At 40.3% G+C, this 24,585-nt stretch overlaps 2 protein-coding genes across 16 annotated transcripts in view; both read right to left on the bottom strand.

The window, feature by feature from the left end:
- Window positions 1-6,568, bottom strand: part of FAM199X (family with sequence similarity 199, X-linked) — a 65,605-nt gene extending 59,037 nt beyond the window's left edge. The window contains exon 1 of the mRNA XM_040572250.1: window positions 6,508-6,568. The gene's annotated coding sequence lies outside the window, so the exon portion shown is untranslated. The remainder of the gene's footprint in view (window positions 1-6,507) is intronic.
- A 7,382-nt stretch (window positions 6,569-13,950) lies between these two features.
- KIAA1210 (KIAA1210 ortholog) overlaps window positions 13,951-24,585 on the bottom strand; it is a 43,973-nt gene continuing 33,338 nt past the window's right edge. For 13 of the 15 annotated variants that reach the window (XM_040572234.1, XM_040572242.1, XM_040572231.1 and 10 more), the window contains 4 exons: window positions 21,599-23,185; window positions 20,690-20,841; window positions 19,883-19,988; window positions 13,951-16,143 (listed from right to left, as the gene is read on the bottom strand). In XM_040572234.1, the coding sequence (XP_040428168.1) occupies window positions 15,971-16,143; window positions 19,883-19,988; window positions 20,690-20,841; window positions 21,599-23,185 (2,018 nt within the window). In that variant the 3' untranslated portion in view covers window positions 13,951-15,970. Of the gene's footprint in view, window positions 18,715-19,882; window positions 19,989-20,689; window positions 20,842-21,598; window positions 23,186-24,585 lie in introns of all 15 variants that reach the window. The other 2 variants (XM_040572241.1, XM_040572235.1) reach the window with 1 other exon arrangement.

Below are 24,585 nucleotides of genomic sequence, written 5' to 3' on the forward strand. Positions count from 1 at the left end.
TCTGTCAAGGCTAAAGAACATACACAAGGATTTTCAACATTGCTGAATTAGTTTTCTTTTCAATGCTTTACACTGTTTTTCATTCCTTAGTGAATGATGGCTATATAATATTTAGGAAATCAGGGTCAGTAGAGTAAATGTTTCTGTAGCAGTTTGGCAGACACACCTTTCATAACTCATAAAGTCACTACTGGAAAGGCACAACTGGGTCACAGAAGTGCATGGTGGGATGCTGCTTTCCAGTTATGCAACCAGGGTAACTAAAGGTTAGAGAAAGCACTTGAATGACGAGCTTTTTGCCAGAAAGAGTGGAAGAGAAAAACAGTGTTTTTAAATGCTGGCTTTCTGAGCAGCAGCCGCCTAACGTGTCTAGTTAGGAGTCATCAAACCGAAATAGAACCGGATGCGTCAGAACTTTGAAGAACGGCAATTCAACATCCCAAAAGAAAAATACATCTACTTGTATTCCAAAAGCAAAGCCTACCAGTTCTACGAGCCCAATAGATTATACTGGAGCCATTTGCAGCATGCTGCTCAGCTCTTTCTCCCAGCCCGCTGTAACTGGCTTTATCACTCCTGCCTCGTCCTTTTACTTTATCATGCAGAAACATCTTCAACTTCAAAGAATCTCACCTTTTACTTTAATCAGTTTTATCATACTAACCTTAACTTCTCTATTTCCCTGACAGCTTGTAGTACCTTTGTCTGTTTCTTCCACAAACTTTTTTCTCCCCTGATTCTATGTACTTTACTGCATTACTTCTAATAAATACAATTACTGAGGAATTCTTACCATATTTCTTAGAGAGAAAAGAAGAGAGAAAGGAAGTTGTGTTTCAGCCCTGTGAAGGTTTTCCAAGGTTTAGAGGGCTAGGACATAGCCCATGGGCACAAATTATCACATTAACTAACAAATAGCTCCCATCAAGTTGGGATATTAATTACAAAGCTGAATGCTGTACTGCAAAGAGACTAAATAAAACGGTTCTCTTTTAATCACAATTATTTCTCCTGTTACAGCTGCACACCAGATAAATATATTAATCAAAATGACCTCATTTTAGGCATGAGTAGCAGTGTTATATAACCATGTTAAGTATGCTATTTTATTTCCCTCCCGCCAAGGAGAAATGGTGTTTGTCTTACAAGAGTTCCAAATAAGTCTGGTTATACAGCGATGGGGGAAAGAACAGGAGGGAGAGACGAAAGCAAGAGAATTAGTAAGCAAAATGACTCATTCCCCAAGTGTAGAGGTGATGCTACGCTCCACTATTAAGTATTAGTTGCTCTATAGCAAGCTAATGTTGTCATCAGCAGCCTCAGTGCTCCTCATATGACCAACGTTTCTCGGGATGGGAAAAACAGATGTGTTACAGGAATGGAAGCTCCTTCTTTTCAGACCCCTCAATCAGATGACATCGGCTTACAGCATTCCTGCTTTGCTTTCAAGCTGTTTGTGAAGGCTGGCTCCATAAACAAGGAGCCTGCAGAATCAATCCCATCATTCTTTTTGTTGCTCACTTCTCTGGTGAAAAGTGCCATTTGATTAATTCCTTTTTAGTGCTACCAATCATGCTTTAAACAAGCTCACGAGCACCCTTAAAAGTAGAATATATCCCCCCCACACAACAAGTCTGAAACTCATCTAGATTCATACTGCACTACAGAAAAAAGGACCAAGAGGCGTACATTTTTGCAATATAAGATCACTCAGGCAGAGAACTCTGATAAGTGCTGAAAATGTGAAAAACAAATGGCAGGGTATGCATTTCCCATTTGCTCAATACACACACATAAAAGAAACACTGTGTAGGCTTCACTGCAGCATACCAGTGCGTCCAAAACTCAAAGGTTAGTTACATAAATGATAAGGCGTGGGCTTAAATGCTTCATTCAGCTTGTTAATTACTTGCTTTGTGGCCCGAGCCAATGTTCTGAAACAGGTTCATCCAATATTGTGTTGCTTCCTCTGCATTTTCATTTAGTGTATTAAGCTGAAGTGCTGGGAACAATTTGTTGCAATACCTAGGAAGAGTCTGTTTTCTTTTCAAGCAATTTACAGAACAAACTTCATCAGACTAATCTATGGATGCTCTTTAAATGTCCTCCCTATTTCAGAAAGTTATTAAATTTGCATCTTAGAACATTCTCTTTAAGCAAGGGAAGTGCATAAGCACATATGTATTATTGACGTTTTATGTTTTGGTGGTTCCTGCTTTGTATTCTTTTTAATCCACACTTCCAACATGAGGAAATGAATGGCAGTGTGTTAGAGACTTCTCAAAATAAAATACTCAAAATATCTCTGGCAGAGAAGTGGTAGAAGCTGTGGGGTAGAAGCTATGTTTTAATAGTAGATGGAAATAGTTCCATCGTCAGTGAACTGGAATATCTAGTTGATTAGGATCTTTAATGCCATAGAGAAGAACAACCATGCATTATTGAATGGCCTAGCCTAAGAAAGACAGACCACCTGTATATTTCCTAAGATGTGCCGGCAGAAACTGGAGATTTAGAATTCCTTATCTCTGTGGCAATAAATCACATTGTGCTTGGAGCAAGCTGTAGTTATACCACAAGATACCTCTTCAAGATTTACTTCAAACAACAGAATTTGTTTTGAAACTACAGCTGGGTAACTTGCCTTGTTTTCATCAGGGTACATTTGCAGACATCTTGATTTCTAACTCAGACATGGGCTAAGAAGTCTATTGAGCCCTTGAATATGTTTTAACAGCTACAGTGAAGTGGAAACAAACATTGCAACTGTCTCAGAGGTTTTGACTCCCAGCATTTAAGAGACTCTAATACATACTCTTCAAACCTCACCTTCCTATTTCTATATTAAAGCTCCATCTTTTTCCTCTATAATAAAGTTGCCAGTTAGAGATTTCTGAGTCACAAATGCAGATTAGCATTTGGATCTGAATTACAAGTCTTGAAAAATTAAGGTTGACTGAAAGAGGAATCTCATCTAGTCAATTACATGGACCAACTGCAAAATGCAGATTGCAGTTGCAAACACGGGCTGAAGCTGTCCGGCTGTATGCACTGCTGTGTGAAAGGTGATGAGATATATCTCATTGCCAGCCTACATATAACCTTCTGTCCACACCATTCTCCAGATTTTTCAGGAATGTTACCTCTGAAGTCACTCATACCTCTTGGTTCTGCATTTTGGATTGCTTTCTCTACTTCTGCTGGCTTGCTTTACTTTTCCTTTTTCATTATTTCCTGCCCATGGGCCGTATCATATCCTTTCATCAATATTTCAGCAGAATGACTCCCTGTTGGAATCAGCATGGATTTCTGCTTAAAAATTGATAGCACAATATGGCCCCACATTTCTGTTCTTATGCACCTGTTCCTCTTAAGTTACAGTCCCTCTGTCTTTAATACTCTCATTCTTCAGATTGCTCAAACACTAGAGTATTCTTAGCTGTATTTAAACTACCAAATGAATACCATTTCTAAATTAGAACACACATTAAAAATGCCTTTTTGTTAGCAAGTGAGACTCAACCACACTCTTCAGCTGATTTCACTATACAGATCACTTTTGTCTTCAGGCTAAACATTGTTTCTTCAAATTGAAGATGAAAACTGCAATTAAATATAGGCCACAGATGTTCAGGATGCACAGGACAAAAATATAGGTTTCATAACTCAACAGTTATGCAACCAGTTGCTTTTCACATATTAAACTGAACATTTAATTTTATGCTCTTATTTACTGTTAATTTAAACACAAATAAACCTCTGACATGTCCTTAAAATGGTGAGACTTTAAAAAAAAATCCTTCTGATCTATTTTAATCATTGACATTTTTTTTTCCTCAAAATGTTCATTGTTTTCTAATTTAACTTCAGATCCCCAAATACTCAGACACCCAGGTCTCCATTAAATTACTGAGGTACCTAAATAATGCTGAGGATCCAAGCTTTAATTTTGTTGCAGACCTGGTAAAGACGAGACTATTGTAAAATAAGGTCATTATATATAAGTGCTATTTACCCTACGTACCAAATCTCATATAAAGCATCTACCCCAACAGTCCAAGTCCTCTCTGGGACTGGCTGCATGCCACCCTGCAACAGTGAAACTCTCATCAAACCCAGCACAGTCATACGTGCAAGAGACACAATTTTTATAGCAGCTGGATCTAGACTACACAATTTAATCCCTTAGCAGAGAAAAATGATCGGAGGACTAAGCACTTTCTGTACTTACATAAAAATCCTTTTCTTCAACTTAGCTTCCCTCTAGTAAATCACACATTAATTCTCTCACACAAAAACAAAGAAGTAAACCAAACAAGTTGTTCTGTTTGCTGACTGTAAACGGAGAGAGAGTGCATAAATGAATGTTCTTCTTACAACCCAATCATTTATAAATGATTTAGACCCATTTTCTAGGGAAGCTTCACTTACAAAATTACACTGCCTGCACATCATCTCTGATAAGTTTTGAACCAGGTGGCTGATCTTTAACCATTTTATTGAGATTTTTACCACACCCTTTCAAATGTGAAGCTGCCAGACAAGTCACCCAGCATGCACATGCACACAAACATGCAGAGGAGGTGAGCTTCCATGTGGCTCTGGAATAGCTGCAACAGAGAGGACGGCACAAGGGACAAGGGAGGGGGGACAAATGCAGCAGGAAATACAGAAGAGAAGGTATGCAACTCTATATGAGAGCAAACTTCTTCAATTTCAGCATTTGCAAATTTAACTTCTTAAATACTCAGGAGACACCTGAATATTTTGGCAATAGGAGCACAATTTGCAGGAAAAATATAAACTAAAAGACTTGTTAGGTGTTTTGCCTTTTTTTTTTTTTTAAATAAGGCCAAAAACCACTATCTGAATAATAAAAACAATAACAACCAATAGCAGAATAGGCAGACAACTAGTTTGCCCAGAGTCAGTCAAGGCAGTCATTCCCAAGTCACTTTTGTTGATGAATAAAACAGGTCATGTAGAGATCACAGTCTGTATTTTAGATCACAGTGTGAATCTGCAGAACTGATACGCTTCATTTTTAAGCTCAAGAAGTTTAATTCAGACACAGAACAGAGCCTCACGGTATCATTTTGCAGTCATTTTAGAAGTAGAATTGTACTTTGGAGAAGACAGGGAAGAAGAGCTAAGAGCCTCAGATTTCTTAGAACTAAATCTGTGCAAACATCTAGAAGAGCTCTTGACCCTTCTGCAACATCTGGCAAGCTGGAAAACCACACAAACAAGACATCTAATAAACTTGAATTACAGCTGCTGGTATAAAAACCTAATTTGTACATCTGTTCATTCCGAGTCCTTGCAGCCTTGTAAGGGCAGAATCAGATGTTCCCAACCCCTGAAGAAAATCTTCATTAATCTCATCTAAGAATCTGACACAAGTCAGTTGGGTTTGTCAAGTTCAGCCAAGCTACATGATTCGGGTCACACAAGTCGAGAACAGAGTTTTACTGGTAATGCCGAAAGAGACAGAGAGGTGGTTGTTTTAAACCCCCTATAATAGCCAGTTTGAATCTGGCAGGCCAATTCCTCTCCACTGCACAAAGCAAGCTTCTCACAGTTTCTAAATGAAGCACAAAGTCCTTAATGCAGTTACTAAATGAGAAGTGGCATCTCAGTGGGCTGCCTCAGTGGATTAATTTTAAATGCATAATTCAATATAGACCCACATAAACCTTTATGAATAGAAATGGAGGTTATATAAGCATGTTCTTACAGTGTATACTGCAAATTCAAAGGCCAGTTTGAGTATAAATCAACTCTTTTATTAATATTTTCACCTTCCCATAGGTTCAACTCTCTAGCAAATGTGCTAATCAGATTACTTTCTTCACTCATACACTGAGATGTCTAAAAGAAAAAAGTACTTCAGTGCCAGAGACCAACTTTTTCCCTCAATACTTTGAGGAACGTTTACACTGAGATCATTTTTCAGAGGCCGGCTGCACTGGGGACAGCTCAGTAAGGGCACTGAATGCAAGACCATCATTTTCCATTGGTGAAGGGGTGAAAGCTGAAGGTCCACAAGTCCTGCGGGGACCTGCATGTCTCACAACATCTAATGAGCAGAAAAGATGCTGGACATGCTTCTACTGAAAGTCAATCCTGGGAAGCAAATTTGCAGCCCCCTTTTATGACCCAAGAAATATCCATGGGCAAGTTTAATAAGGTATCGGGTTAGAGTGGCATGTCACCTAAAAGCAAGGCAAAAGCTGTTTGTCTACTCCCTGCCTTCTTTGGAGCCAAAACACATCCACTCCTCAGGGAAGCCAAAAGGAAAACCAGCTTCTTATTTTCATCCCTTCCTAGCTAGACAAATTTGGCACTTCAGAAATGCAGCTTTAGACACACAGACACTTTGCTACTTCTGCTACAATAATAAATGGTCACATTCCTCACTTTAGCTATCCTTAATGTGCTTTAAGTATACAGCTGTTAATAAACCAAGCCAAAGATCTCAGGAAACCAAAATAAAAGAAGGCCTACCTCAATATCACTTTTCATGTGGTAGATGAACCGTTTCCCATGAATGAATTTCTTCTGAACCAGTAACGATTTACTTCAGTGCACTGAAAAAAAAAAAGGAAAGAAAAAAAATTCAGATTAGTTTGATGATCCCAGAAATATAGTCATCTTTTTAGCCAGGGATTAATATTGCATTCAAGCAAGGTAAATCCCTATCATCTCATTGAATGGCTGCAAAACTGATCTGCAAAACTGATTAGCAGCTTCACCAGTTAAAAATATGTTTATAGGTTACTACAATTTATTATTAAACATAATCAGATTAATTAAAGTCAGAATGTCAGGCTTGGGCTATTAGTAGAAATATTTATGATTGCGCGTTGACAGTAACAGCTACTGTGCTACTGGCCTGTGTATTAACAGCCTAGCTTCAAAGTGAACATTGTTTGTAGGAGCCAGAAAATGACAGGGGGTTAAGAACAAGAACAAAAAAAAATCCAAATATTCCCAAACTTTGAGGAAACTCAGATCTGGATCTGGACCAGAGCATCACATCTGAGTTACACAGAAAATAACCTCTGATTCATATACTTGTTAAACTCTGGAGAACTTTAAATTTAGGTTAAAATCTAACTTTCTATCTTGGGTCCACTATCAATGAAAACATAAAGGAAGGCAATGGTGTGAATGACTGTGGAAATGCCTACACTGTGCTTTGCAGGGAGATGCAAACTTGTCTTGCTTTCCCTCCGAGTCAGGTGGACGTCAGAGAGCTCTAACTAAAAAGCCACTATGCCATAGGCACTGTGGCACATCAGCAATGCCACATGACAGGTGATGTGTGGTGGCACCCCGTCTGGTGCCAACTCACACCCACGCAGCTCTGGACACGAGCAGAGCGAGCTGTGGTCAGCCTGTGAAATCGCCCACCTTGTGAAAGTTGAGTGGAAGAAGTGTCTGCAGTGACATCAAGGAACTCAGAGAGGCCAGTAAAAAGTATTTTAGTAAGAAACAGCTATTAATTACAAGTCAAGTTCTGGAGGGTCTACCTAGGAAACACAGACACATTTGTTCAACCATTTTTTCATTGCAAACTGCCAGACAGGGTGAATTTGGGACAATTTCCCCCCATTTCAACATAGTGCTGGCGTAAGCAGGAGAAGATTTGACCCTAAGTTATTTACTGAGACTTATTTTTAAGCAACGCAGAAACAAAAAAGCCCAATTATACTCTTATTTAGACCAAACTAATTCCATTGGCTTTAGTAGATTTGTTCCTGACTGAGTTGTTCCTGAGATTTGAAAGAAAGCCCAAAGTGCCACTTAGCACTGAAATCCTTCTTGTTATTTTACATTTCCTTGGAAAATTGCATAAAGTCTGTTCTTGCTTAAGTCACTCCCAGAAAGAAAAACTCTTTGCTGCAGTGCTGTGGTTACAGACCCAGACTGTTAATAAAAACAAATGCAAAAGTATAGCAAAAACACCAGTTCTGTCTGGGAAAATTGTTGGTTTTATCTGCTCAGTCAACACAAAAGAGGCTATGTGTGCATGTTTCTAAAATTCTCATTATCAGACTGAAAGGGAAGACTGACAAACTGCTTATACAAGGCGAAGAAATCAGATGTTCCAGCGGCTTTGGCTCCACACACCACCAGCACCGCTGGCTCGACTTCTTTCACATGGTAGAAGACATGAGAAATTCATTTTAAGGACCAGGCTATTATGCAATGGCCTCAGTTGCATCAGCACAGCAAGGGAAGCAGTAGGGGAAGAGTAAATAAAAGTTGAGGCTCTGTGCCTGCGACACGGCAGCCGCCCGCAGAGCGCCTGCAGGAAGCCAAGCCGCTGAGCCTGGCTGGGAGGTCTGCACGGGGAGCGCTCCAGGCACATGCTGCTCCATCCCAGCTCCCTCTGCTATGCTCCAAAAATTAATTAGTCGTGGCAGATTGGCAGTATCACCTGAGTTTTGATCTGTGCCTCCAGAGGAGAAATCCATATGAAAAAGGTTGGAAAAAAAATATAAGCCAGCATCAAGAAATGACATGTGCACTGTTAACTCCTGTGACTTTGGTGGAGCTGCAAACAAGGCTATTGCTACCTGTGAACTGAATGCACCGGGCCAAATCAGTGGTATGCAGCCATAACACCACCTGTGCTGGAGGAAAACCACTAAGCTGTATTAATGGAACATATGAAAGACACCAGAGATCTCATCTGGACAATTACTGGCAGCAGCCCGTTCACAGAGCCCCTAGCTAAAGCTGTACAAACATTTCTTTGCCATACTGCAGCAGGGAGCTTGTGCCTGGAAGTAAAGCAACATGTACTGTAGAGCAGCGCGTCTGTTGGCGTGGAGGCAAGCATGCTGCGTGGAGCAGCTACTCCTCATTTTGGGTTAAAAGACCCTCCGAGACATCTTATCAAACTTGGCTTCAGAGAAATTGCACTTGCTTGGAACTTCCGAATGGTGTCACCAGGTCCTTCATGTAACGCTGTTTGGTGGTACTGCATTACCCAGGAATAAGTGAAGACTTTCACACCCAGCAAGTGCAAACCAAACACATCTCCTGGAGGCTTTAGGTTGATCACGGCCACACTGACCTGGTTACCAGCCTTGGATTCCCAAGTGGCAACACCCACCCTAAGGGTGGTTGGACTCGAGGTTGCAACATCACATTTTGTCACAACAGACCACCACATGAACGTCAGAAGGGTCCATGTGCAGCACAGAGATGTGCCCTTCCCAGAGGTTCCTGCAAAACGATACGGAGCGAAAGTCTGTGATGCAAGATCACAGCTCACTCAGAATTTTGGAGATGGTGGCAGGAAGCTTGAAGTCCGAGCTTTTAAGGAAAGTCAAGGAGCAGGAAAATAAAAACTTTCACTGTGGCCAGTCAAGAACAGGACTAGACCTAAGTCCACCTTTCAACGTGCCCACACTGATCCATGTCACAGAATTTGGGCTTTAGTAGCAAGTCATGCTCTGAAACTATTAGACAAATAGCAAGTAAAACTTGATGTTGATAGTCATAGCATTTTATATGCAATGTAAATATTCCTATTGATTGTTCTGTCACAGTATGTAGTGCTTCTTCACAGTCAAATCCCTTGTTTTATACACAACGTGAAGCAAGGAGACATTTATTTTCATTAGGGATCATAACACTAAGAATGCTTATGTAACCAATTGTTCTGTCAAAATGGAAAGCACAAAATGAATCTCTGATTTTCTTTCACGCAAATACAGATCAGGTCACTCATCTTTGAGGAGAGCTATCTATATCAATTAAATGCTCTACTAAAACAGGTCGTGTATTTCCCTCTTCTTTGTAATACGTATGATCTGAGATCCAAACTGAGTAAACACCTGTTGTGTCTAAAACAAAGCTCTAATTTTATGTAGATAGATCTTAATTTGTACATCTAGTGACAGAAAAGTCAGTTTATTAAATCCTGTATGAATAAAACATGCTTTCACAGCTCACAAAGTCCAGTGAAGTTATTTCACCCCACATGTACACCTGGTAAAATGCTGACCCTTTGGGGGGCACATCTCCCCTCCTCTGCTTCTCACCAGGTGTCACTTAGCTTCGTTTGCCCACGTCACCAGTGACAGAGCTGGCATTTAGGACAGCAGGAATGACGGACTTGCTAGAAGCCAGCCAGCAACATCTCCTCCTGCCTTGCTAGCTCTCGATTGTGCCAACGACATCGTTAGGGAAGGCTGCTGCAAGTAGTTTGAACTCTATGGAAACACAACACGGCCCCTGGGACTTAGACCCTTTTCCATACATTGCTGCAGTTGCTACAATGACCTTATTGTGTAACTTGGAAAAAGTTACCTCAATGCCACAGAAATGTATTCCTGAGAAATGTGGAAAGCTTCTAATTTTAAAACACTCAACCTCACTCTACTGTGTTGGAAAAATACCTGTAAATCATAACTAATTTGGAGGTCAGAATGGGATAACAGAGAAAATATAATAGAGCGTTAACTTAAATTGCTTTAAAAAGTAGGTTAAAGTGATCTTTAAACAGGGCAGAATTGCTAGTATCGATAGGTATGCAATCTTGGACTTGTAAAGTATGGCTGACTACAAAACAAGTTAAGTAAGAAGTGTTTCTGATCTCACAAATGAAAAGTAAAACAATTTAGTGAGAGAAGCTCTATTTTTTTAACGGACCTATTCTGAGGCAGAGAGAGGGAAGGCTGGAATGAGAGTTTTAGGTATGAAACAACCTTTTGTATTTGGATTGTTTACATCAATTCCTTCTTTCTGCCTTTTCATCTGTTTCATACAAAACTATGTCAATGAAATACTCCACACCGTCATCCATTTCCGTACCTATTTGTTGTTTAGTGATTATCTTGGTTTATAGATCAGAATAAGAATCTCCAGTTAATAATCCTGTTTACATAAACTGCCTGTAGATTTTTCTTAACTACTTCTAAAAAAAACAGCTATTAAACTAGCTTATTTTTAAATCCCTCCTAGTACAATGGGAATAATAATAGCATCTCACAGTTTCTGTAGTCAATAATCTGCCCCTCAGTCAGGAGAAGCTGCTAAACTTTGGCTTAGCTCACTTCTGAGAAGCTGCATTTTTAACACAGGTCATACAGCAGTTCTATTTAAAGGGCTGCGGTGCTGTGGGCTGCTCACCTGCTTAATGGGGCTCAGAATAAGGAAAGAGGTCTGGTAACAGAGCATTACCTCCTGGACCAACTAACCTGGAAATGTGTGGACTGTGTCAAATGGAAGAAGAAAAAGACCCTGTCAACAGCAGTGGGCATCTCTGATGCATTTCCATTCATTTACAAGATCTTATTGTCCTGCTTCCTCATGCACAGGGGGAACAGATGGATAAAGACCTTCCAAATAAAGCCCCCTTCTGATACCCTTCCTTAGGCTAATACACACCCCACCGTGCAGGAGTACTTTGAATTACAGCTTCCCACTCTGAGCCTCTTGTTTCTCGAGTTGAACTGTCATTCGTCCATAATCATTCACCTTCATCCAGCTATGCCCCTTCATTCATCCAGCTTGAAATATCTGAGTGACCTTTTCTGTTCTGGGCAGATGCACTGTTTTGTGCTCCAGGTTCAGAATTTGCGGTTTATTTCACTGGCCTACTTTCATAAAATATGTTAAAAAACATTCTCAATGAAAAAACAGAGGTTTCACTCAACCTCTGCTGTACAAACTAACCCAGACCGTAACAACAGCAACAGCTTGGAATGAATATTGACACTTTGGGTATAATACTTCTGGACAGCATAGAAGACACAAAAAGCCACTACAGCAAGCAAGAAATCGAGAACAGAATCCTAATAAATAAATAAATAATGCTCAGATTCCCTAAATGTGAGAGGTTTCACACGATAATTACTGACATTTTGGTGACAGTTGATGAGGCATGTTTGTCAAACCAGGGTAAGTCTCTAATATGAATGTAGGTAGGCTATCACACACTAGAGGAAAAGACAAAGATGGATGTGTCTTACTTTTTAAGACTGCTAATCACATCACTGATTACTAATACCCTTCAAATGTATCACCTTCCAGTAACAGCTCTAAAGGACAAAGTATTTTCACAGGCTAATGTCTTTCCTGTATTGATCTCAAAAGCACTTAGCTGAGCGGGTGGGACAAACTCAGGAATTATGCTGTAATAGATGTAGATAAAATAGATTTAATATTCCAAATCACAACACTTAAAAAGAGAATGTAATGCTGCTTAGGGAGGCCCTCTCTATCCAAACTTTCTAACATGAAAAGGGCTAGTATTTAGCGTTTTCAGTATGGGTAGCATGGGTCATTCTTCACTATTCTAAGCCATTCCTTCTAATTATGTTAATTGAAATGAATATTGGCTCCTCAATTATATATGAACTTTAGGCTTTCTTTTATTCTTTGGGTATATTTAAGGAGATGTGTACACCACATTCTGTTAATGAAAATGCCAGAGTTATGCTAGAGCCGAAGTGTGTAGCCTTGGAGATTTTTGAGTCTTTTTCCTTTTTAGACTGATTCATTCCCCCTCAAGCCCAGCTAATTGTAAGTAGATTCACAGCTGGATGAAAATGTGACAGATTCGCTTTTAGCCCAAGTCTTTATAGCTCGTTACAGCAAGAGGAACCTCCATAATCTCCAGCTAGGTGCATGCCAAATTGCTATCTCTCTAATCTCTCCTGTAAAATCATCAGATTCTACATCTGGCTGGGATGAAGATCAACCTCTAGCCAGGCAGCAGTTGTTCTAAGCAGCAGAATTAAAATTCCAAACTGCAATGCCCTGTTTGCACATGTTCACATATTTTCCTGCATGGTCCCACAGCAAAACTGAATTCACCATGCAAGCTACTTTTCCCCATAGCTGTCACCAATTCTCAGAGCCTTCTTGTAACAAGGTAACATATTTTTCCATACTTCATACTCCAAAAACTCCATTATATCATTAACAGAAATATGCCTCTCTCTCAGACCCCTCTTCTCTGCCTTCATAAAAGCCTCCATTCTCCTTATTGTAATAGTGTACTTATAAGTGCACAGTGAAATCTGCTTTCTATAACACTCAGAACCCTTCTGTACTCCTTGCGGATAGCACTAGCACCCTCTGCTGTCACATATAAGCACCAAATTAAGTCAGCTGAAACCCCCGTCTTGGTACTGGGCACTGGGAATCTCAAGGGACAGCTTTCTAGATCCTTCACTAAAGACCCTGAGCCATAAAAATTCACAATTACATTGTTGGCAGTGTCTTCACAACTACTTCAAGTCTGCTTATTTTCAAAGATAGAATAGTGACAGTGTCTGGAAATAATCATGATTTTTTTTTTAATCATTCAGTAGGAGCTTATTACATTAGTTATTTGCGCTCATCGAGGACCTAAAAGCTACATGTGGCCAATGGGAAATCAAAGCCTCACTAATACAGCTACCAGCTTTTATAAATGCAGCAATATATCACTGATGTTTCAATGCTTATCCTCTAAAACCATCTTCTAAACTCGTGACATATGAGACTTTGTTTTGATTTTTTCATCTACATGCTTTTTGTCCTCTTAGTTGCAGAGAGAAACTTGAATACATTACCTCCAGAAATTCAGAAGGCAAGTACATACCAAATGAAGCGTCACATGGTTCTCATGTGCTTTTCTTCTTTTTTAAAGTGGCCTCAAGATGTCTTAACAGCAGCTGGCGAGTAATTTCAGAACACATTCAAATGAGCATTTACAAGGTTTCCTGTGGCTAGAGGAGTGCTAGCCTTCAAGCCAACCATCAACTAAAGGAGCGGCAACTCCTAAACAAAAGGAGAGCCATCAGCTATGTGATGTTTCCACCTTTTAAATAGCTAGATTTAGAAGAGTATATTAATCTGAACAGTTGTGTTGATCAGTCCTAGGCCACACAAAATCATATGAAGACAAAATCTATGCAGTATATCCATACAGAGAGTCTATACTGTCCAAATACCTCTTTTTTATTTTTTCCTTAATCAATGAGGGCCATCTATTGCTCTTCTCTTCCCAGGAATTACATCACCATCACGGACAACTACATTTAATAGTAAACCAAAAATGAGAATGCAATACAAAAGCAGTTCCTTCGAGACTAGGAACTTCCTTTCCTTACAAAAACATATATACATACCAAACAAATAAGAAGAATAAGATCAAAAGCAAACACAGGGAAAGAGAGATTCTAGTACCATATGTAGTACTTTAGGTGAAGGATCACAGTCCACACTAACAAAAAGAGAAGAGTTTGCTGAATAAAGAAAAGTGTGTATTTTACACCGGGTAAGTAAACTTCTGATGGGATGTCATCTGTACAAAACTTCAGGAATCAAAGCTGAGTATGGTCATTTACATTATGCTCAAAAGTTTCAGAGAAATACAAATGTTTCAGATCTTTGCAAGAGAAGATATGCTTCTTAAAATAGAGAAAAACAAATAGTAAAATAAGCCTGGATTACCAAACCAGTTGTGAAACTCTTACTCTTCCTTGTGCTAGTACAAAATAAGCAGGATCTATAGCTTCAGTGAGCCTACTTAGGTAAGTGAGTTTTCACCTATGTAAAAAAAAAAGTCTCACAGTCTAGCTCCAAATTAATGCTTTCAAATATCAAGATCTACATATATAAATCCTGGACAAGACTGGAAGATTGAAGTCTTTCAAATGAGCTGATCTGAAACCAAATTTTTTGTTTTGCAATTAATCCTATCAACAGATAACTTTTTCCTTAAAAATACCTACTGACTTTCCAGCTGAAAACTGTCCATTAGCCAAGTCAGCCTTCAAATTTTGAATCGACTGTAAACAAAAACCACTTTATAAATGTGCAATGCTGCAAAAAATGAAAAGGACCGGTAAGTGCCATTGCCATTTAAACCACTAACATCATTTTATAAAGTTTCTTTTTCAAGCGCCTGCTCCCTTCAAAGCCAATAGCAAAACTTCTGTCATTTTCAGACTGATGTTGAGCTACCAGTTAAAGCATGACAATGCAAGGAGGAAAGTGGATGCCCCCTTTATAACTCACATTAAACACACAGCCACATGAACATGAAGAATAGAGTGGCGTTTGTTAAAAACAAGGTGCCACCTTTCTAGGTAGCAAATCGTTCCCATCCCTAAAACACTCTTTAAGAGAGAGACAATTTGCTTATGAATCTCACAAAAAAAATAAACCACAATAGACCACTATTTGCCGTAATTAAAGGAAGGACTTTTTGTTGTTGTTTGGAATGCTCAAATTATCCCACATTTCCAAAGGTATAACCAAAAATGGAGTGTATGCTAGAGCATGGTGGTTTTCTAGCACATGAGAGAGAAAAGGAGGTAAGTAGCTCCAGGCCAGTCCAGCAGGCATCACTGAGCAAAGCACAAGACCCACAGCTCTGTGATTTCAAACCACACGAAAGCCAAAATTACTTCAACTTATAGTCCTGTTTCGATCCTACAGCTATCACAAGACAGGTCCATTAACAATCAGAAGCAAAGTCAGACTGTCCATCCCAGAGCATTACACAGAAGTGTGATGACATCAATGCCCGTGAGTCATGATGCGTCAGTGCACAGCATCATGTCTATTTTATAGCATATGTTAATTTCTTTGCCAAAGCTACATTGCACAAAGCACTGGGTCGTTCATGAAAACTTTAAAAACATATTTTGCAAAGGAAATGTTTCAAAAGCCTGAAGCATGTCTTCTCAGAACAGCACTGTCTTTTAGTCGAATGTGTAAGTATATAACATATTGATAAAGTTTTCCTAGTAGTTGGTAGCAGGAAATGCTCAGCTTCCTAATACTTCAAAATTATGCCCCAGATGACATTTCTTCACTGTGTTTTTACATACAACAGTCTCATCAAAAGTTCTAAGTCTCTTATTTCTCAAAAAAATATCACAGTAAAGAAGTATTTAAATGGAGTTAACACAGCTATTGGCAATACAAAGAAGGATGCTTGTGTAATTTGCTATTGTACAATCTGGGGCATTTCACTCCATGCTTTGGCTTTCTTCTTGGCCAGGGATAGCCATGGTGGTTCAGCAGGGCTGCATGGTGTCAGTGGCAGGTTAGAGGAGTGTCTTGTTTCCTTTTCAACAGCAGGAATCACAGGTGCTTCCTGAGCAATAGGTCCAACTTTACCTGCCAACAACAAGATATCCATCACTCATTAGAAGGCTAGAGAGTTAAAAGCTCAGTTTCTGCCAATAATACTTCCTTCTCTGTCAAGCAAATCATTTTACAGCCCAGAAAGTCTGCGACTCAAAAATAAAAGTCGAAGGAATTGTTGAACCGGGTATCACTGGCACTATCTGGTCCAGCTACGATGAAAACTAGGACTAACTACTGCAATGGAAAAACTGATACTAAGATGTTAGTTGACAATCTGCCTGTAAAAGAGTCTTCTCAGTCCCAATGGCCAAGTGTGTAGCCCCTGATATGTCAAGATATTCTTCAAAATTCTTCAAACATGCAGACTTTTGCCCCAGGTATTTTTATAATACATATTCTTGGCTAATTCATTTCTTAATCTTTTCAAACTCCTAATTGTCATGACAGTGCATAGCAAGAAGTTCCACAGGTTTATTCTGCTCTGTAAGTGGCAAGAAAATCTAGGAATAAGGCTCCTGAGTATGCAGGAAAATGGAAACAGAATGTCTGCAGGGCAAGGATCACCTCAGGCTCGCTGAGGTCTTAAAAGTAACTGGTATGTGTTTCTGAGCTCTGAGAAGTATAAAGACTTACTTTTCGGTCTTCCTTGCCAGCACAAATACTTCTTCTCCAGCAATATTATTAAATACTAGGTAGAGGTCAAATGCTTTATGTTCTTGGACTTGCAAGCCAAGAAGGCAGGACTCTGGTGGAGCTAGGTGTTCCTTTTAATTGCAGCCTAACACAAGCCTGTCATCCTCACAAAGGACAGAATACTGCAGATATGACTCCTTGTATGACTATTTAGAAAAGGCATCCTCCCTCCATCTTGCTTGAGAATTCTCAAGATTGGTATCTTCAGACAGCCTGGAATGGGGCTTCACGGCAGCTGTGGGGCTCTGAACAGATTCAGCCTCTCATTTCTTGAGACATAGCTCGCAAGTCTTTTAGTATCATGCTCTCTCCATCCATTTCAATCCAGACACTACTTTATTTCTATGTCTAAGTCAAGCTGAGAAAACACAAACCTTTTCTCATACTTATTAGCCTGCGTGTGGCATGTGGCAGGCAAGATGAGGCTGCTGTGCTCCAGCAAAAGAACAGAGGCCACACACAGACTTGAGCAATGTTGAATACAAGAAACTTGATCTTGCTTGCACTTAAATCAATGAAAAATGTCAATCAGCTCCACCAGTCACACTCCTGATCAAAGCCAAAGAAGTTCCATATTGCCACTCAGGAGGTCTCTGATCTTTTAACAATCCTGGCTCACTGGTAGTCCTTGCAGGAGACAAGCTATACTTTGGAATACTGGAGGAAGTGTACTATCCATTAAAAATGGGCTGCAGCTCTACATATGCAGTAAATTTTTCAGAAAGGGATGTAAAAATTGAACTGTACCAAAATTTTGAAAATGAACTTTCACTTTTTGGGAGAATTCCTTCTTTGTAATAAGCAAAAGCAAATATAAAACCCTACGTGTGCTTTAAACAGCACAAAGTAAAACAAAACCCCTAAACAGTGGCTCATGCCTATTTGAAGGCAGACAGACTTTGGGACAAACCTCACCGTGCTTAGGGTGAAGTGAAAGAGAGAAGAGGCAAGCTAAGAAATCTTCCCATGGTTATGGGAACACGTGAACTTGGGCTGCCACAGAGCAATACCAAAACAGTCACACTCAGTAAAGCAAGTATCTGATTTACTGGAATTTGTTTCCTAACTTAGCTGACAGAGTTGTTCTGGCTTTCGCTGCTGTGTGCAGGATGTGTGCATTGCATACAAAACCTCAGCCATCCATCAAAGGAGAAGAAAACTGTTAATAGTTAACATAAGCCAAAAAGCAAAATCTAAATTAATAACTCCTCTGGATATTAACTTTACATCCTTTCCATCAGCACCTTCAATCAGACAAATTGCTATCTCTGCTAATGGCAACCAAATCAGGAAAGAGGAGAGGTTACATTTGGGATTCCTGTTTTCCTACTCATGTGCTTACAGCGCTGAACATTTCCTAAGCATTAGGGCATGGTTTTCTGAGCAGTTGAGGAGTGGTGTTTTCCTTAAACATCAGCTCTAGTTAGAGCTTTTTGCTGTATTCCAAGAGTGGAAGGCTAGACTATCCCTCTAAATGCTATTCTTGGAGGGGGATGTCAGGAAACTAGGCCAGCTCTTGGGGAGAGGCGATGCAGAAAATTTTTTAATTCTGCTGCAAGGCCTACAAGTGGTATGAGTTCCAGTAAATGAGTAGCAGTGCACTTTGTGCAGTTCTATATTGCTACTGAAAGCTGTGTGGCTTCCAAGGTTTGGATGATAAAACACACAGAAATCCAGCCTATTTTTGCCAGCCTTTCAAAGGAAGACTTCCTTTTAATCTGAGCAAAACTCTTGGCCTGTTTATGTCTCATCTCTTACTTTGCACCTAAAACTGTAAGACAAAGTTGGCCTGTAACAGAATCCTTTTTAAAAAAGATTGTATTTTCAACACACACACACAACTGACATCAGGCTAGCAGCTGACATCAGAGCCTCTGTGCTGGTGCACATCCTCAGCTGGTCAGGTACCTGTAGTAAGGGAGAAAGCTTACGTTGTAACACTTGTAAATTCCAAAAGGGACAACAAGCCTATAAACAACTACTGCGGAGAACAGGCAGGGATGTACTCCCTTAGTATCTCAAATACAACAATTCTGGGTGCTGGTGGACTATACAGGAAAAGTAGTCAGGTGCATGCGCTTATTCTAGACATCATCTCTTAGTGACAGGAACCTGGATCAGAAAAGCTACTTCTCTGACATAGTGGGGCATTTCTTATCTTCTTAGGCAGCGTCTGAAATCAATGGTTTTCAGCTAGCACAAGATGCTTTTACAGCTGAAGACCTGGCTTATATCTATCTAGTTGGAGTGTGTCTCTGAGGTTTGGCACCACACTGAGTAAGCAGGGAAGGATATGTTGCAGCCCAGCAGTAGCCCTGGAAGGGAGATGTGAGTCACGATGTCTGAATCACACTCTTCCCCTGCATCTTTCTTACAGAGAATCACAGTTACCAGGGCAGGAGAGGGGCCATTCAGCTTCTGTGTTCACCCAATGGTGGAACTGACTCTTACCTTTATTATTCTTGAGGCATGTTTATCTAATCTTTTCTTAAACACATCCAGCAATGGAAACTGAAGACCCTCTGTAAGCAACGTATCCTATTCTGTACTAGAGTACTCTTATTGTTAGGAAGTTTTTCAACCTCTCCAATGCATTTTAAGCGCATGCAGGGCATAAAGATTAGTCTCTTCCTCTCTGCAGCAAAGTCTTCTTCTCTAGACTAAACAACTCCCACTCCCATCGGTATTTCCTGGCTGACTGTAGGTCTGGAAGACCCAACCTTTTTCGCTGTTCTTTTTTGGATGCTCTCCAACTTCAACTGCTCCATGGAAAATACTCTTTAGTATTGACCCTTGCCAGTAATACATCACCAAATTGTTTATGTGCCATTTCATGAACTGGCAATGGAGATAAAAGTTCATCGCTTGCTTTCTCTGCTAAGTGAGCAAGCCAATACAACTTATACATATGATATAATACATATAGGACTTATATGCAAACTATAGTCTGAACAGGCCTTATACAAAGTGTGCTGATTATTCAATAGGTAGCAGTCTGCCCCCATTAGCTACCACACTCACCACTTACTTGCGTAAATTATAGCCTCTATGTAAAGATGTAGCCAAACAAGAATACCTGCTGCAGCAGAAATACTGGTCTTCATTTGTGGTTTCTTATCCTGAGAGCTCAAGCTAGGAGACATATTCTTCTTCAGTATGTTCTCACTCGCACAGATCACATGCTACAAAAGGAGGAAGAGAAGAAAAGAATGCAAATAAGAAACCTGCCAGCCAGTTGCTCTCATAAAGGCTGCCACTGGAGCCCTGGCAGCATCTCCAAGCCTAACTTTGGAACTGCAGCAAAAGCTAGACAGGAACAGTTGGGTGCATCCTATGGTAGGGAGGGACAGGGCAAGAAAAAAGACAGCTGTTACAAATAGAGGATTACTGCACATGCAAGCAAGTTTTCCTCACTCTCTGACAGATGGGGAATTGAAGGGCTTGCCCAAGGGGCACAGGGAATATATGCAAGAGCCGGTGGAAAGGCTAGACCTTCAGTACACAGTTCCTGGAGCAGAGCAGCAAATGCTGTCTGTAGGTCACCAATAGTGAGGAAGCTGCTGCAACTCACAGCAGCTCTTGGACTACATAAATACATTCTGGGCAACAGACAAGCCCTGAAAAGGTTCAGGTTTGAATAATGAAAGAGAACATATAACCCAGATTTGAAACTAACCACTGATTCACACAGTATAGTCACACATTTGTTTATTTATTTGTATCAGTTGTCTGTCTTAATACATTTCTAAGACCAGTCCTAAAAATCAGTTTCAAGTAGTGCTAATAACCTGCCTCACATCAAGATGATAATGAGCAGTGTACGCAAATACCCGCACAATCCGGTCGAGGATTCACACCCAAGCAACTTCACTTGATACTCTACCTCCTCTTGATCCACTTTGGTCGAAGCTTTGTCTTCAGCTTTATGTTCTTTGGCAAGAGGGTGGCCCTGGAAACCCTTTTGTTTTAGTTTTGCCATGGAGACCCAAGCCGGTTCAGAGGAAGAAGTTTCCAAATGTGGAGAGGAGACTTTTTCTATAAAAGAAGCATTTTTGAAGTAAAGAAGGGATTTAGGTCAAGTCTGTCTGAAGCTAAAGTGTTTTGTATTTTAAATCCTTCAGCATCTGTAACACTCTTTGAACACTTCAGAGATAAAATTACCTTCCCTGATGATTCTGTCCTTGGCAATAACTGTTTTTCTGTTTATTCTGGAGTTTTTGACCTGACTCTGCTTCCGTTTAAGTCAATGGCAGAACTCCCACTGAGATCATTGCGAACCGGATTTTGCCTTTGAAAAAACATCCTTACATTGCAAATTAAATGAGTAAGATAACCATTATTTTTTCATGTAGGCAGTAAAATACAGTCTGCCTTTTCACTTTTTAAGTATTTTAAATTAAGTGACTGTAGGAAAAAAGATCACACCTAAATGCAACTCCTAGTTAAGGTTTGAGTTGCTTCAGTCTGGAAAAATAACTACAAAACAGCAGCAGCTTTTAAAAAGCTATGCTAAAACTCCAACTACATACAGAAATAGGTTGTACCAGAAATGTTTCAGATGCCCTTAAGCTATTATTCTGTTATTGTTCTCACTGGAACACACCCCTCAGTAAGATAAGCCAAGAATTCTCGACTGACCAAATGATCAAGCTATTAAATCTCAGTGCTAACAAACTCAAGGCTGAACTCAGTCCTCTTCAAGAGGATTTCTACCTTTTGTTTGCCATTCTGTCAAGGGTCTTATATGATCACTGTTTTCTACAACGTTTTAATAAAAATACAACATAAATACCTGAAGGTTTACTACCATTTTGCTTCTTTGACACTTCTTCTGATCTTGTTTTGGGAGGACTTTTGTCTTCTAGGAGATCTGTTTTTTTAACAAATGATTTTGTGCTGACTGGAAGGCCTGGAGGTGGCTTCCCATTGCCCCCTGACTTCTGATCCTCCTTGACTGAAGCAGAAGCAGCAGTGGGAGCAGCTGAGGGAATCAGCTTTGGAGACTCAGCACGGTTTTCATTCTGGTACTTGAGTAAAGAAGATGTTCTCCTCAGTCTGACCCCAAATGGATTTTCAAAATTTTGTGCTTCACGGTCAGCCCATTCCATAGAAGAATTCAAATGCAAATCACCATCCTTACAGTCTCGATCAAATCCATCCGGGTTGTTTTTTGTGGATTCCTGGATGCCTGCATATTCTTTTGTCATTCCTTCAAACAACTCTGGTTTTATAGGGGAGGTTGGGGAACTTCTGTTATAGGAATCTTCCTTTGAATTTGAACCCCCTGAGAGAGATCTCTGCCATGCTGGTGCAATGGTAAATCTAACTGGTTTAGCAGCCGCAGTCTTTAGTGGACTTTTAACATTTTCTTCTGAAGATCGACTGTCTTTCTCTGTTTTTCTGTGAGAGGCTGTACTGCTTACCTGCTCCTTACTGTCATCGTTAGAAGAGATATTACTCTTTAATCCAGCCAAACTTGAAGAAGCAAGACATCCAATAGAAAGTTTTTCAGAAGTGTATGATGTACTGGTTGGTTGACTGACTTGGTTACCCTTTGAAGCAGGACAAGGTATTTCTGCTTGAAAACTTACTTCCAATTTACTGGGAGGTAGCACGCAACCTGCTTCTAACACAGATGCAGCAGTGTCTTGTTTGTTTTCTGCATTGCCTTTGGATGACTGAAATTCCATCATTTCATAAGTTTCTTTGTCATTTCTTGTTGCTGAACAGTTTTCAGACTTCAGAACAGCCACTGTCTTGATGTCAGAAGGAGGCCCTGAATCAGCTAGAGCAACCTGTGAAGTGCCCTGTGCAGTATCTGAGACAGACTGGTTAGAACAGTTCTGAATAGTACCCAGGCAAGCTTCTACTTTGCCAATACATGGTGCATCCCCCTTTCCCTGGTCTTCGATGTTTTGGTCCACAGATTTTGCTGGGGACCTTTGCGCAACATCTGCCAATATATTTATGGTCTCTGTTTCTGTGCCATTACTAAACAAGTCAGCTGCTACTATGTCTGGAAGTGCAACAGCTCCCACTTCAATTTGTTGAGATTTTGGAAGTGCAGATACTTCAATATTGGTATTTTGCTGATGTAATTTCAGTTCACCAGCAGACTCATCTGAACAGCACGGCACTTCTGCACTGTGCGGTTCCTCCAGGTTCACTGGAGAAGGCTCAGGTCTCAGAAGGGGTGCAGCTGTGTTATAGTCATGGTCCATGTCCGGAAGGCATTCGCCTCCTTGCAGCAAAGTACAAAAGTCTTCTGCCACAAGTGTGGAATCACAGGAGTCAGGAGCAGCATCAGTGGGACATTTTACACCTGGTGTCTCCTTAGAACCACCTTCCTTTGCACCATATTCCACCTGGGCTGATAAGCCTACATTAAACAAAAGAGAAGTGCATGCCCTTAAAGGTTACAACGCAAGCACTGTTTGTATCAGTAAGTCATTTCAGATATGCAGTCATTTAGCATTATTTCCCCACGTTTGGCTGCCATTATCTGAGAAATATGGATGTTGAAAGCATATTCAGAAATTAACTGCCCAGTAGTATTTGTAGTTCGAATATACCTAATACCAGGAAACACTGAAAGTTGTTGTCAGCTTAAGGTGTACTAAATCAGTTGCTGTTTAGTTCTTTTTTTGCACATATACCCATATGTAAGGCTAACATCTGGACTTCCCTAGACATTTCTTCATGTGTATGCCTAGAAAGACTGCCTAGAATGATCAGGATGATTTTCTGTATTTGAGCAGAACACCACAGCATCAGGTAGATCTGCCTCCTGAAGCTCCAGCAGGGCTACAGAACATCTGGATAGGTTAGGTATATCTGCACACACAATAACTCGAATGTGTTCTGTGAAGCAGCCGAAGGGACTACTGCAGTGATCTTTGCACGCAGTGTGAGTTCAGCAACACCTCTGGGGGCTGGTGTTACCCTTTATCAGCTGTACCGTGCATTTAAAGTAAATCCAACCCTCCCTGAGCACCTGAGACCCACCAAGCTGCCCTAATATCAGATTGGGAAATTTGGGATAAAAATACACCAGCAAGTGTCCATCATAACTGATACCTTCAAGGGCATCCTCAGGCCTGTACCATGCAGAATGGCATTTCCTGGTTTTGATGGACCCTGACCCTGATGAACCCTGCCCTTCAATGCTGAACTGACAGTCTGTGTTAAATGCATCGGAATGGCAGATAACAATACTCAATTCTTGTACAAATCTTCTGATTAGCAGATTCAAGTTAATGAGACAGAAATGTCCAGCTACCAGACAGGTGATATTTGTGTGCTCCATTTGACACTCATTCCTCTGAATCAGCAGAAATCCCCAGTGCTTCAGATATGTAAATGACAGACACTAACCTCCTGGGCTAGAGGCATTTAACATCCCACAGCATCGGGTCCTGAGTCTGCCCGAAAAACAAGATGCCAACACATTCCCACTACAGTATAGCATTACCATCAGCCAGTGCATTTGTAATACGGTGCTAAAAGTAAAAATCTGTGTGCTGTTTTGGAGAAATTTCAATCATTTTTACAATTTAGATTACAACTGTTTTACCACTGGTAACTAGTTATTATTCAAATGATACGAGGGGAGGCAGGAGAGGAAGATCTGGTAAATAATCCTATTAAAGTCACCTTAAACGCATAACATACAATGCTGAGGTTAACTTTTTTCTGGGTTTCAAGGAACTCAGATCCCCAGACAACATGATATAACCAACTGTGTAGCACAGTTCCAAACATGCTACATTAACCTCTCTT

This window comes from Cygnus olor, chromosome 13 (assembly GCF_009769625.2).
Source record: "Cygnus olor isolate bCygOlo1 chromosome 13, bCygOlo1.pri.v2, whole genome shotgun sequence".
Lineage (NCBI taxonomy): Eukaryota > Metazoa > Chordata > Aves > Anseriformes > Anatidae > Cygnus > Cygnus olor.